Source organism: Diadema antillarum, unplaced genomic scaffold (genome assembly GCF_040938485.1).
Source record: "Diadema antillarum isolate AM-2024a unplaced genomic scaffold, OU_Dant_1.0 scf00000065, whole genome shotgun sequence".
NCBI classification, from domain to species: Eukaryota; Metazoa; Echinodermata; class Echinoidea; order Diadematoida; family Diadematidae; genus Diadema; species Diadema antillarum.
The window spans coordinates 1,886,710-1,900,118 of NW_027270954.1; the positions used below are offsets into that span (position 1 = coordinate 1,886,710).

At 36.8% G+C, this 13,409-nt stretch overlaps 1 protein-coding gene across 1 annotated transcript; it reads left to right on the top strand.

Annotated features, from left to right (window-relative positions):
- The first annotated feature begins 3,180 nt into the window (after positions 1-3,180).
- LOC139716437 (sulfotransferase 1A1-like) lies at positions 3,181-10,556 on the top strand. Its single transcript, XM_071627984.1, has 7 exons — positions 3,181-3,190; positions 3,878-4,042; positions 5,031-5,158; positions 6,320-6,569; positions 7,246-7,340; positions 8,122-8,308; positions 8,751-10,556. Exons 1-7 carry the CDS (start codon positions 3,181-3,183, stop codon positions 8,858-8,860), a joined length of 945 nt encoding a protein of 314 aa, XP_071484085.1. The 3' UTR covers positions 8,861-10,556.
- Positions 10,557-13,409: the final 2,853 nt, after the last annotated feature.

Genomic DNA, 13,409 nt, shown 5'->3' on the forward strand with positions numbered 1-13,409 from the left:
ATGATGTGACTTGGACTCCATGGGATTTGATAGAACAAATGAGGAGCCAATTAGTCACATGAACAATTCGTCAGATGCAAGAGTTGAATTTTGTATGCAAGTACAGTTTCGTTACCTGGTATACATCATTATGTGTTTTGATAAAGCATTGATGTGATTTGTATGCGGTAGTTTTTATAATTGTATGATTATGCACAGATGGTATTGTGTAGTCATATATAGTGCATTTTGCCATGTGATATGTGATGGAGACAGACAAATGCTTAGCAGAATTTGCTTATTTGTTTGGTTGTATTCTCCTTTAACCAGTAATGTAATGAGTAGTATATTGTGTATTCAGCCTATTTTAGAACATTACAAATTCCAAATATGCCAAAAGGGAGACATTCTAAATTTAGGCTTGTTGTTCAAGTGGAAATATTGTCAAATTCAAGATAAGTTATAAGCAAGGGAAGAGATTTTGATTTTTGGCAAAGCACATATAAAGAAAGATGGTATTGATTTTAGTACAGCTGTATACACAAATAGTGTGTTAAAGGTCAGTACATAGTATGATGTTATATACCCGCATAGGTATACATATGTATGCATTTGAGTTATAAGAAGACATGAGAAACGCATATACATGAAAATGTATCTTATGTGTGTCATGGTGACATATGTCATTTTTATTCAGTGGCAAGCAAATTTTCTTACCACAAGTGCCATATTGTAAAGTAAGTAGCATGAGTTTGCTTTCATTATGTTGTTTCGTTATGTTGTATTTGTATTGGCAATCAGTGGAAAGGTGATACAGGTTTTTTAATGCTGTTTTGTATGTACAATTGTATACCGGTATTCAGGTATACTGCAGTGCAAAGCAACTTCACTCTCTAGGCCAAGAGACCATCCAGAGTGAGTCAGTGAATTAAGATGGCTGTGGCATTCACAAGGCTGTAGATAAAGTAGATTATGTTTGTTAGATCTCAAGAGATTCAATAATTTTGTGCAGAAATGACAGAGAAGGTCAGTGCACTTCTACCACAGTGTTTGGTTACTTACACAGTACACTGATGTTGTTCGGGCTGGGTTATGTTGATACATGGTTTGATGGACAATAGTCATTGAAACACGTTTTATTGTTCATGTTTAACCCACTTTAATTACGTTTTGTTTTGTTGTTCCTTTTTTGTGCAAAAAATTTGGTGATATACAGTATTGCTCAAAACAGTATTGTTTAGAAATGCAACACTGGAAGGATGCATATTTTTTTTTGAAAGAAATAGGGGTATCTGTAATAAGCATATCAACAGAGTTCATGAGAAATGTATGAATAAGATTTTATATTTTATGTTGATACTTGATATGCATTGGTGCACAGGTATGCAGTATCATCCAGAAGTGGTACAAAACTGTATGTGTGTATGGTTGAATTCCATGCTGTAAATACATTTATGTTTGGATTACATTGTAGATTAAGGGTACAGTGTAGGTCAAATTCAAGCTAATAGATTTGGCAGGTTTAGTTGGTCATTGTACATTTGAAGATGTTATATGTTTCGTTCTGTTTGCTATGCCGGGATGCATACATATTTGACACATTTATGCAAGCTGGGTATAGTATCGAGTGTACAATATGTTTTGTAAACAGCTGGCTTTGGATTTGGCTAAATCTTGAAGTGGTCAACAGTTGTGTTGCAGAAGTATGGGAATATATTTGATGTAGTTTGTTTATGTACATGTTAAAGGTATAAGTGGACTGCAGGTATGATGTATATTTGTTGTATCATGGGTTACAATTAGCAAACTCATGGTTGCAAATAAGGAAGGAACAGAAGAGGCGTGGCAGTTAACGTTTTAGTGTTTATTACAGAACTGTCTGTCTCCAGACATGCACTCATAGATATATAAGAACAGTTTCAACAAGTGGATTGTTGGAATGCATGCTGACACTTGAGGCACATGCATACATTAGGCTACACAGAGGTTACATAATGAATGTCAGGGTGTTTAGACACTTTATGAATATGTGATGTTCTTCTGTAAACATAACAATATTCAATTTTGTCCTTGCCATTGTTGCCAGTGAAAGGTGACTACATGTATTTCTGCATCAAAGACATGTTTTATAGGCTTACATGTGTAGCACAAGGTTGTATGTGTAAGGGGTTGTTGTAGTTTGATAGTATGTAGCATATTTTCGAGTTAGCGTTGTTTATTGTGGTCAATAGATTGTTGGGTGGCAAGAAGGAACATTAATGTGATTAATGATGGTGGTAGGTTTTGGTAATTTTAAAAGGGGTTACCCTCTTTTGAAAATTAAGGGGCCGGTATGTAGGAGCCGTTCCATGCATTTGTTTCATTTGCGCCATCTAGTGTTGAACATAGGAAAAGTCACATGTATGTTGGTTGTTAGGGAGAGAGGAGAGGTGAGGCGCCAGGGTAAGAAAAGAGCTTCAGAGGTGAAGTGAAGACTGCTGTTAGAGATAGGCAGGAAAAGGGTCATGAAGAGCAGAAGGTAGAGAACCAGAGGTAGGGGTGGAAACCTACAAGTTTCCTTTAACCTCTCATTGCTTACGTTGTTTTCTTTGCTCATATTGTGTGATATTTGCCACTTGGTTTGGATCAAAATAAAAGGAAGGGAATTGTTCATTTGACCGCCAGATGAGATCCAAATCTGTGATTACTATCACTGCGTGTGTCGCATGTGAGTACGACAATCAACGGTGTGGTGCACGATGAACAGTGTGTTGGTGCGCAGTACAGCTATTAGGAGGTTTAGGATGCTGTTACATAGCACGGAAGAAACATCGATGTCAGTATATGGGAGCGTGTAAGGTGCCTGTAGGCGTGTGGCTGTTTAGTACGGCGAATACCCCCCTACCGTCTGTGACTGTGTGTACGTGAAACGTCGAGAGTGAAAGGAACAGCTGAAAGGAAGGATGAACATGTGTATTTAATGGTGGACAACATACACAAAGTCACAAGATCACACATAGGACCTCGGCGCGTACAAATATGCTACTGTACGCGTTACTGCACATATTATGTAATACGGTATATACAGTTCGTTATTTCGCCGGTTCGTTTTTCCAAGTCTCAAAGTTCCAAACGTCCGTTATACCTGTATACCACATATGAAACAATATGGTTTGTTTTCCCGAACAGTCATTCATTGTTTCGACGGTTCGTCAATCCGAGATGAAAATTTGTCAGTTTTGTGATTTGCTAGTACGTCGCTTTCTTTTCATTTTCGGATTAAGAACCTTGTTTTACTTTTGGAGTAACAAACATTATGATTAACGAACTTTATTCCATTTTCAGATAAACAGACCTTCCGAAAAAAAGTTCTTTTTTTTTTGAGAACTCATTTCAATTTCGTACAGACGGAGATTCGAAATAGCGAACTTTGAATAACGCCTCAAACATTCGGATTTACAAACTATTTCATTTTTGGATTAGCAACATCTAGGTTCATAATTTATGTGTTTCGGAACAACGAACCTTCGAAATAGTAAGCCTTATTTCATATTTTTAGTTCTGTTCAGTTCAGCTCAGTTCAGTTTATTTCTACATTCCATTTTCAATTCACTACCACCCAGAAACCACTGGGCCAGTGACGCAAATAAATAAAATTTTCAGTTTATTCATTTTTTTTTGGTTCTTGTTGTTGCTGCTTTTTTTTTGGGGGGGGGGGGAAGGGTAAGTTTATAATTCTGATGCCACTTCCGGGTTTCATCGGCTAAAAAGCCCACCCCCCCCCCCCCAACCAGGCCTTCAGAGCGCTTTTTCTGGCTCCACTTCCGGGGTAAAAAGAGTGGGGCCCCCAGTCCCCCGTTGTACACCGGCCCTGAAAAAACAAGGATACACTTTGAATTCCTTTTATTATCATTCTCAGATAAAGCGCCCTTTTCGTTCGAGGTACCCTCGTGTGTCGCAGAGTCGTGTTACGAATATCGAGGCGTGGTCATGCCAGATGGAATGCCGCCACAGTGTATGAAGGCTTTGGAAAACTTTCCGCTTCGTCCAGACGACATCTTTATCATCACATACCCAAAATCAGGTGGAATATATTTATATATATTGTATACGTTTGTGACAATACAAGGATTTGAATCAATACCCTTTCTAAAAGGAGCGTGAGGAATAGAATAAACTTATTTTCAGTGAATGGCAGCAATGTCTGACATTTCACCTTTCTAAAAAGACATACAGACATATTGATCCTGCGTTTTTGTTTTTACGTTAACAAATAAGCTGTTATAGTATAAATAAAAGTAAGATTAGTTGACATGATTTCCCTTTCCGTTATCCGAAACTAATCAATAAGAATAAAAAATAGTGTACCATAATAATAGACCAGTCGGCGTCCTAAAGTCATATTAGTCGTCATTGAGGTCATGCTATCTGTAGTCGAACTAGTGGATATAAATGTGAGCTTAATGGAAATTCACAGGAAATAAAAATGTTTGTTTGTTTGTTTGTTTGGTTTATTTCTGCATTTTCTTTCTCCGAATACAATTGCAAATGAAAACAAAATGATACAGATACATACAAATCAATACAAAAAAAAATCATTTGCGTAACAACATTCAGTCTGAAGTGGCATAATTATGAATCAAAATAACATATTAAGGCTTACTGTATCTAATAACAAAGGAGAAATCAATACAGGGGACCGTCATCATAAGCAGAGCTTGACGTGGATGAGGCCATATCTGAATATGTGATACCAATGTAATACATTACCAAATATATGTACTCATAAAACTCTTAATCTTAATACACAAAACACATTTTGCTACAGAAAAAAAAAGCAGAAAAGAAAAACAGTGACTTGGCGCTTTAGAACAAGAAAAACAACAGCACGCAGCACCATTGACTGCTGCATGGTATGGATGGCGTTATAAACTTATTTGAGGAATTTGCAATGACATTTGTGTCTTTTACAAACTTAATGTCTACTCAGTGTTAAGGCGTTGCCTATAAACATGAGTGGATTTCCCTCATTGTAAGGAATCTCTCCAATTTCTTTTCAATGTCATTCTAAGGTACTACATGGATGCAGCAGATAATGCTGCTCATCAAATTTGATGGGGACGCGTCCAAACTTGAGGGGCAGCATGTGATGCTGTTGATCCCATTTCTGGACGTAGTGGACTTTTTTAGCACCAAAGACGTGAGTACACAATAGACCAGTGCGAAGTTAGCTCATGGGCACCCTGGTACGAATGACCTTCATTTTTATTCTCAGTCGGTAAGGGGCACTTCACTCGTTTTTAGAGCGACATAACCATAAGCTTTACGTACCAATTTATGTGATTCATCAATCCTGTTCAAACAAAGAATAAACTTGCATAGACCAGATGACCAGAATGTTCCGTCGTATTAAGCAAACATTTCGTTATTTTGCATTGAAGGTATCACGTATTAACAATCTCTTTCTATAGATATTGCCAAATACTACTTCTGCTGTCAGATTGATGTGCTGGCAATCAGCATTTCTAAGGATTACATGAATAATGTTATGCATACCAGATGCTAACCAAAGTACAAAGCAACATCTCTCTGGTACAAATGACCCTTTTTTTTTTTTTTTTTTTTTTTTTTGCTCATGCACAAAGTGGAACTGCGAACTGTCTTATTGATGCTGACGACTCCACAATAAACGCATTAAAATGTGCTTTTTTTTCTCGTTAGGGCATTGTAATTGAACTGCTTTATTCCAATATTTATGTAAGACCTATAAGCATACATGAAATACTTTTGAATAACGTTACTATAAAAGACAAAAAAAAAACCGCAAAGAAACAAACAAATACACAGACACTTTAAAACAAACGGTGTAAGACTTTTTAACGTAGATATATTAAGGCTGTATGTTGATTTACTCTGTGTTATGTTTTGTTGGGGGGAAAAAGAAGAATGAAAATAACTGAATTGAATTGAATTGAATTGAATTGAAATGAAATGAAATGAAATGAAATGAATAGAGTATGAGCCACCTTCTCGCGAAATCCATTCATTGTAATTGTGTAAGATTTACTCCAATTCTTATCAAATGCACTTAAACAATTCTAATGTTAATTTTGATTATAATTTAAACTACTCTTACAAAATGCAACGTGTTCCTTATAGTTATTGTACTTGAAAGAAGTTTTAAATGTGTGCCTCCTGTTAAAATTCTTTTTTTTTTCATTGAAGAATGTATTGGAGAAAAAGGCAAAAAACTCGTATAACTGAAATATTGGTGAGTTATTATCAGGATTAGAGATTTACAAGCTTGGGTTTGCATGTCTAAATGCATCTCTCAAACCGAAATGTTCATATCTTTACCAAGTTTAACACAGCGCCACCGATGGCTGACTATGCGAAAGACATGCCATCCCCACGAGTGTTAAAGACCCACTGCCTTTCGGACTGGCTGCCCCTGGGTATCAGAACAGATGATCCCGAGGCAAAGGTCATCTACATAGGACGCAATCCCAAGGATACCGCGGTGTCGTATTACCATTTCTGCCTTCATGTCTTGGATCTGCCTTCATACGAGTCGTGGGATATCTTCTTTGAGGAGTTTATCGCTGGAAGAGGTACGTGAGGCATCTGGTCTGTTAATGCAAATAATAAATGTGACCCTGCACCACAAAACTAACAAAAAGTCGCCAGACATGGATTTTCAGTTAAGAACAAATTCTGAAAGAGCAGACTTCATGCTTTAAAATGATGTATAACTCAATACAATTGGACGTTCCTAATCTAAATATCAAAAAGAAAACGCAACTCTGGAAAAGTGGCTGAGAAAAGAGGCTCAAAAGTATAGGGTCTCTTCAAGCATTCAATCTTACCAAGCCGTACTAGTTGTGCAATGAAAGGGACAAAAACAAGATGTGACACTCCTCAGCATAAACTATGAAGAAATTATTAGACTAGGTTGTAATTGACCATGCTCTATAAGCACATTCTAGCTATGGTTAATACAAACGTTCAAAGCAGTAGCATTATTCATTCAAAAAGTTGAAAGTGAAGAGTGTGAACCAGTTTAAACAAAAATGGAGACTCTACGATACACCTAGGTGAGAGTGAAGATTTTGTACCAGGTTTTTAAGAAAGTTTTCGTCGCCTTCGGGTGCATAGATTGCGCAGTCAAAGACGTACAGTGTTATCTTTTGTATCTTCTGGATAGGATATAGTTTTATGTATTACAACATGCATCATTACGTGAAAACAGCAATATCAGTTGATTTTGACGTTCCTTAAAATTTTCAGCGCCACAAGGATCATGGTTTGAGAACGTCCTGCCTTGGTGGAGAAGGCGGAACCATCCCAACGTACTCTTCCTTAAGTATGAGGACATGAAGAAGGTCTGGTTTTTATACTTTTTATGATTCATGATTGCATTTCGACCCCCTTAATCAATATTTGACTCCGTGAACCAATTCTTCCGAAATTTTGAGAGAAGAAAAAATAAGCCTCCTCTCTGTAGCCAAATTGCCTTGATGAAGACAGTGGTGTCAAACAAACGGATCAAGTTTCTCTGAAACAGGACAAGATTTGGGGATTTCAATGTGTTTTTACTAAACAGGAATATCAATTGTAACATCATCAGCACATAGGCGCTGGCAGTGAGTTCCAAAAAGGTTTAATTGGCCCATACTTAAGCCCTGCTGACAAGATCAGCTGTCATTGTTCCTCCATATTCAAGCAATTACTTCTGCACTTCCAAACTTTACGCCAACATGGTCATCCTGGCGCCCAAAGGCATTTGGTGTGACTGAAAATTTATGGGTACAAAGAATGTTTAGATATTTGTTGACGTCATGGACAATTTATAATAAGGGAGAGTATACTTTCTGTAGGGAGAGAGAATATTTGTAGAGATTGTCATTTGTAAATTGAAATATTTCGTGTCATTCTTTATTGCACTTCTTGTCTTGGAATGACATAATTTTCTACTCAACAGTGTTTTAGCGTCATGTATGACCCTCCCCCCCCCCCCCCCAAAAAAAAAATAATAATAATAATTATCAAAAGTCGTTTTTTTTTTAATTAATCTGCTATCTTATTGTTTCTTGAAGCTATTCTCAGTCAATAAAACACATGTGTTTGACGAATCCCATTCGTATTTGCTGTTCTCACTTGTAGGATCCGACTGATACAGTAAAGCAGGTAGCCCGATTCATGGGAAATTCCCTCTCTGATGACGTCATCAATCGCATTGTTGAGGGCTCCACTTTCAGCGCGATGAAGAAAAGCAAGAGTTCGAACCCTGACTCCATTCTGATATTGAGCGAAGATGCGAAAAAACAAGGCACTTCATTTATGAGAAAAGGTCGGGCAGTGAGTGGATTTATGCTGATGACTACAAAAAATACCGTAAATGACTTGAAATGAATGACACATAGAGGACGTTGGAAACTTAATGACACATATTCAGCATTATCCAGACATTGCAATGACACCTTGTCTATGAATTCTTGTATTTTATGAAATTGAATGGATAAGCGGTAATTTCGTTTGGAAACTCCCGAAACCAAAAATAACCTGAAGTTAATAAACAAATATATTCGGGACTTCTGCAGATCAACCCATTCGACTGTTTGGTAGTTTGTAATACAGGGTAACATTTTCTATTTATAGACAAAACTCACCTTCATGCCTACTTTAGTACCTGATTTCGAATCATATCCCATCGTTCAACATGAAGTGTTTTTTATGTCATTCGAACATTCCTCGTATCTACTTTTTATTTACATCTTTCCACCGTTCGTTAGGCGCAATTGGAGACTGGAAAAATTACTTTTCTGAAGATCAGAACCGTCGTTTTGATGAACTCTACACGAAGGAAATGGCCGGCTCTGGACTAGAGTTTCAGTTTGAATAGTACTCCGCGGAAGCATCAGTATAATCTTAGCAAACAAACTATCTACATAATCATATACTGTAGTCACAAATTATGAAGTTCTTTTTATGGAAGTATATAAATATCGTTAACATGAATAAGGATTAATACTTAAACTCAGAATATAATTTCTGGTTGCTGGAACATACCTGGAAATAATGTTTTCAAAGTTTTAATTAGGGAAAACATTTATATACTGTGACCATTAATTCTCAAAAGTCATTGATAGACAAACATTAATCTATGTCACACGTCGTGCTCTGTCCTGTCTCACTGGTGTGTAGTGATGTGTCTTTGCATCACAAAAACCAACGAATGATCGCCATATACTGAAAAATTTCTTTTTTTAAGTCAATACAATGTATCTATAGTTTTGAAAGAGATTTTGAACAGAGTTTTAGCTTTAAAATGATGCATAGAAGTCATTTGATGTTCCTTTGATACGTATGATGAGTACTTTTCCAAACGGAGTATAATCCATATTTCGTCATGTTATTCCTTTTATACAAAATGAAGCAAAAAAGTATACGTTTTAAGTAGTCCCATGCAGTTACACTTGTACTGAAATTCTTGTGAGAGGAAGAAAATCGGGACTCATTTTTTTTTGTGAAAAAAATATGATGATTCTACCTCGAATGATTTTTTTTAAATGTTTTCTTTTTTATTGGAATATAAAACTACTTTTGGGATAACGTGTTTTCCCCAGAAAGGCACAAGAGTCAGAGAAAAATAATAGCCACTAAAATAACATACATACATTACCGTGAAGATTTTTTCCCCAAGAAGATTATAAATTCTCAAAGTTTTCCAAACTACATTTTCCATTTTCCATTATAAGGTACTCCTACGGAATGTAAAGTTATTGCATGAAAACAATAAGAAGCATGCGATTGTTTTTCCCCTCATACATGTACCATGAAAGTTTATTTCGCACCTTTTTGGAAGGAACTCTTCCTATCATGAAATAAATATCGGAAAATCCGACATTCATATATTGCTCTTTAAAAAAGTGAGGTAGCCAGTTCGTATAATTAGACTGTACAATAGCTTTCTTTTCACAATTATGTGTACACCATATAAATAGATATATGATTTTTTTGTTTGTTTGTTTTTGTGGAAAACACTGAGATAAACTTAAGGGGGAAAAGATGATACAATTGTGTATCACACACCCTACAGACTGGAAACATGTATGTTTCTTATGTTTCATTTTTGCTTCCGTGTTTAGTTTCGATTTCATCAGACATACCTCTAGTATAGTTGTTATACATGATTCAATGTGGGATAACAGAAGTAAATCTTCGTGCCTTGTTAAAATCTCTATTTACGTCCACTTATCTTGTACACGATGTAAGATTCGTGAAAATGACTTCATGTTTGACAATGGCTAGACACAATTATTTAACCATGCTTTGTTATGCGCATTTACAAATTGTTACTACCATAATCTTCTTACATTTGTGTAGTAGAGAGATATAGAAAAAAAACCCGATCATTTGTGTAATGTGGTCTAACGTGATATGGAAATTACTCTAAAACAAAAATACAACGAAGTACATAACATACGATTAAGGAATGCATTTTTCGAGATTATTTCATTTTAATACCTTGATTTGCTTTGTTTGTCACAACTTGAAATAAAGTAAAAAAGTCAAGTATGCGCAGAATATATGTAACAGCATGGTGATGTCACTGCACTCCATACCTGTGCAGTAGTGCACAAATGTAGACAATAAAGTTATATTTATCGTGCATTATAACAAAACGTATAAACGTCACGTGGTATCAACATGACCAATAACAAATTATAAATAACACTATTTACCATGTGTGTGTGTGTGTGTGTGTGTGTGTGTGTGTTTGTCTTGGTTTAAAGATGACAGTCAGTCCGCAGCGCGAGCGAAAACGCACGTATTTATTCAAGTCGTATGCACGGCTGAGCGGTGCTTGCATACGTAATGAGCAGATACATGGTCATGAATAAATCCGTGTAGAACGAGTATTTCTCGTCAGTTTTCGACACTTTTAGTATCGACTGAAAGAGAAAACATAAGGAAATATGCTCATGATCAAAATAAACGGAAAAGAAGAATATAGAATATCAAAATCCCTCTCGAAGTTCGGTATTGTATTCAGAAATATTCCTTCACGTTTGACGCCAAAAAACTAACCTGAAATCTTTCATGCCCCTCTAAAATATGTTGAAGACTATGTCCGCTAAAGTATATAGTATCACAATAAGGGCACGTTTTCCCATCTTCATTTCAATACGGGTCAGGAACTAGCAAAATTCAGAGACATGTCTAGCGTCGAGTTTAAAAAGATTATCCTCGCATTCGCACCGGAATTCCGGGTCTGTGATTGGTCGAAATCTGTCGCAAGACGTGGCGTGTCGCATTGCGTAGTATCCATTGGCTGCTGACTCAATGCTGTGAGTTTTAAATGTTAGGTTCCAGATTGTGATCGCATTTTCACTCTCTATACAAAACTTGAACTTTACACAGGAACCAATGATGTGTATGTGAGTGTGCACTTACAATGACCCTGAACAATGAACCTGGCTGCCACCTGTCCCGAGCTCTGCTGCAAAGCACATGAATGCTTAATCAATTATTCATGTGGATGGCCCCGAGCACTGCTAGTCTGAATTCTTGACACAGGGTGAAATGCATGCACATGAAAGAAGTAAGCACATGTTTCCATGTGCTGGCACACACCACATTTCAGAATGAACAAAGACTAGCTGCGATAGTGGAATTCCTCATGAAACATTCCAATCCTGGCCATTGTCCACGACCATTGTCTGGGTATCAACAACACATTCCACGCGTGTTCATTCACTACACCACTTCCAGTAAGAAAACATAATTTGCCTTGTTTTCAACAGGAAAATTCACAACCTTAAAAATGGTGCCCCTCTTCGTTTTTTAATTGATCATACTCGCTCAAGTTTCACGATTGTGAAATCGAAGAAATTACGGAGATCTATTTTCAATACCAGTCAGGAACTAGCAAAAAATCAAACTATGATCTAAAAGCTTCTTGAACATTGGCAAAATAATCGTTTACTTTGATGCTAAAATGGACTACTATATTGACATCAAAAATAGGGAAATTAGGTATCAAATTAATAAGCATAATCAGCTCTATAACTTACTTAACCATCCTGGGTCAAACAATGCACTGCGAAAGCTATGAAAGCTGTTGTTGCAACCTCTGCAAAAACTCTCGCAAAGTATCGCGAAATCTCGTCAGTCTCAAGGGCACAAACTGCGTAAACGTGATTCTGAATAAAATTGTCGTTCGTGCCTCATTATCGCACACGCTGCGGACTGACTGATGACTTTTTATCGATACTATTTAATCAATTCGTTATCATTGATAAGTTCTCATTCCATCAATATACCTGTTGACAGATTTTTTTTTTCATTCAGCACTAATTGTTACCATATCAATCATAATTTGTAACATTTTCGATGAATGTATTTTAGCATCGGTGGCGATGTTTATAAAAATGCTTAAAAGACTCCAGGGGAAGTTGTGTATCATGTCGCGGTGGCAAGTATTATAGTTCACAGGAAGTGGAGGGGGGGGGGGCAAGCCTATAATTGGAAATCCACTCACTAATTTATTGGAACAAAAATTAAGAAGAGGAGACTGAGGTATAAAAAAGGGGGAATTGATGATGTAGGTGGAATAGGAATCTTCTTAGGCGCGTACAGAAAGCCGTACTGAGATAACTTAAGTAAAGGGGCCTACGGCTTGCAAGGATAATTCTATCAATAGACAACAAGGATGACCTACGTACAGTTAAGCGGGCTGACAAACCGGTAGGGCTGTCAACTATAAAAGCCTCTTCCTCTGTATTGTATGCAAGGAAACGTTTGTTGGATTGATAAAGATCTATTTCTTCATGAGTCATTGACACGACAATGTTGACTTACCAACATAATTTTAGGGGAGAAATCGTTAAAAAGTACATAAGACGGGCTGTTAATAATAATTATAGCACCATCAATCCAAATCGTCCTCAGAACATGGGGAATGCGAAGGAAACAAAAAAGGGAGAGAGAAGGTCGTGTGTTGTGAATGTGGAATATTTCTTTTCTTTTCTTTTTGTCTGTCTCATTGATAACTTGATTAGTTCGTAGATCCCTTGATCACGTAGTCACAGACAAACAAACAGTTTTAATATGTCATAGCAAAAACACTGACGTTGTTATAATCGCATCATTGTTGGTTGGCAAGTTTGAAAGCGAGCATGATATGCCATGATGATGCTAATAATCGATAAAGACATCTACCGCAAGAAACAAAATTATTCAAAGGAGATTGTTCCACTGAGGTGCATAAAGAAGATTGCAAACCTCAGAACTAACTTGTATCATCACTCCATGAACCATATTACACTCCACCACGTTTGTTTATTGGCTTTAAACCTCGTCCAAAGGTCAAGGAAACACATTATGCGTCGATGGTAAATGATATTTACACTATTTTTCGTCTTCAATACTCAAACTCGGCGGAGAGT

Bases quoted from the DNA above. Each gene is read 5' to 3' on its own strand.
- LOC139716437 (XM_071627984.1), top strand. The intron at 5,159-6,319 runs GTGAGTACACAA...ATCTTTACCAAG, and splicing joins ACTTTTTTAGCACCAAAGAC to TTTAACACAGCGCCACCGAT. The intron at 7,341-8,121 runs GTCTGGTTTTTA...TCTCACTTGTAG, and splicing joins AGTATGAGGACATGAAGAAG to GATCCGACTGATACAGTAAA.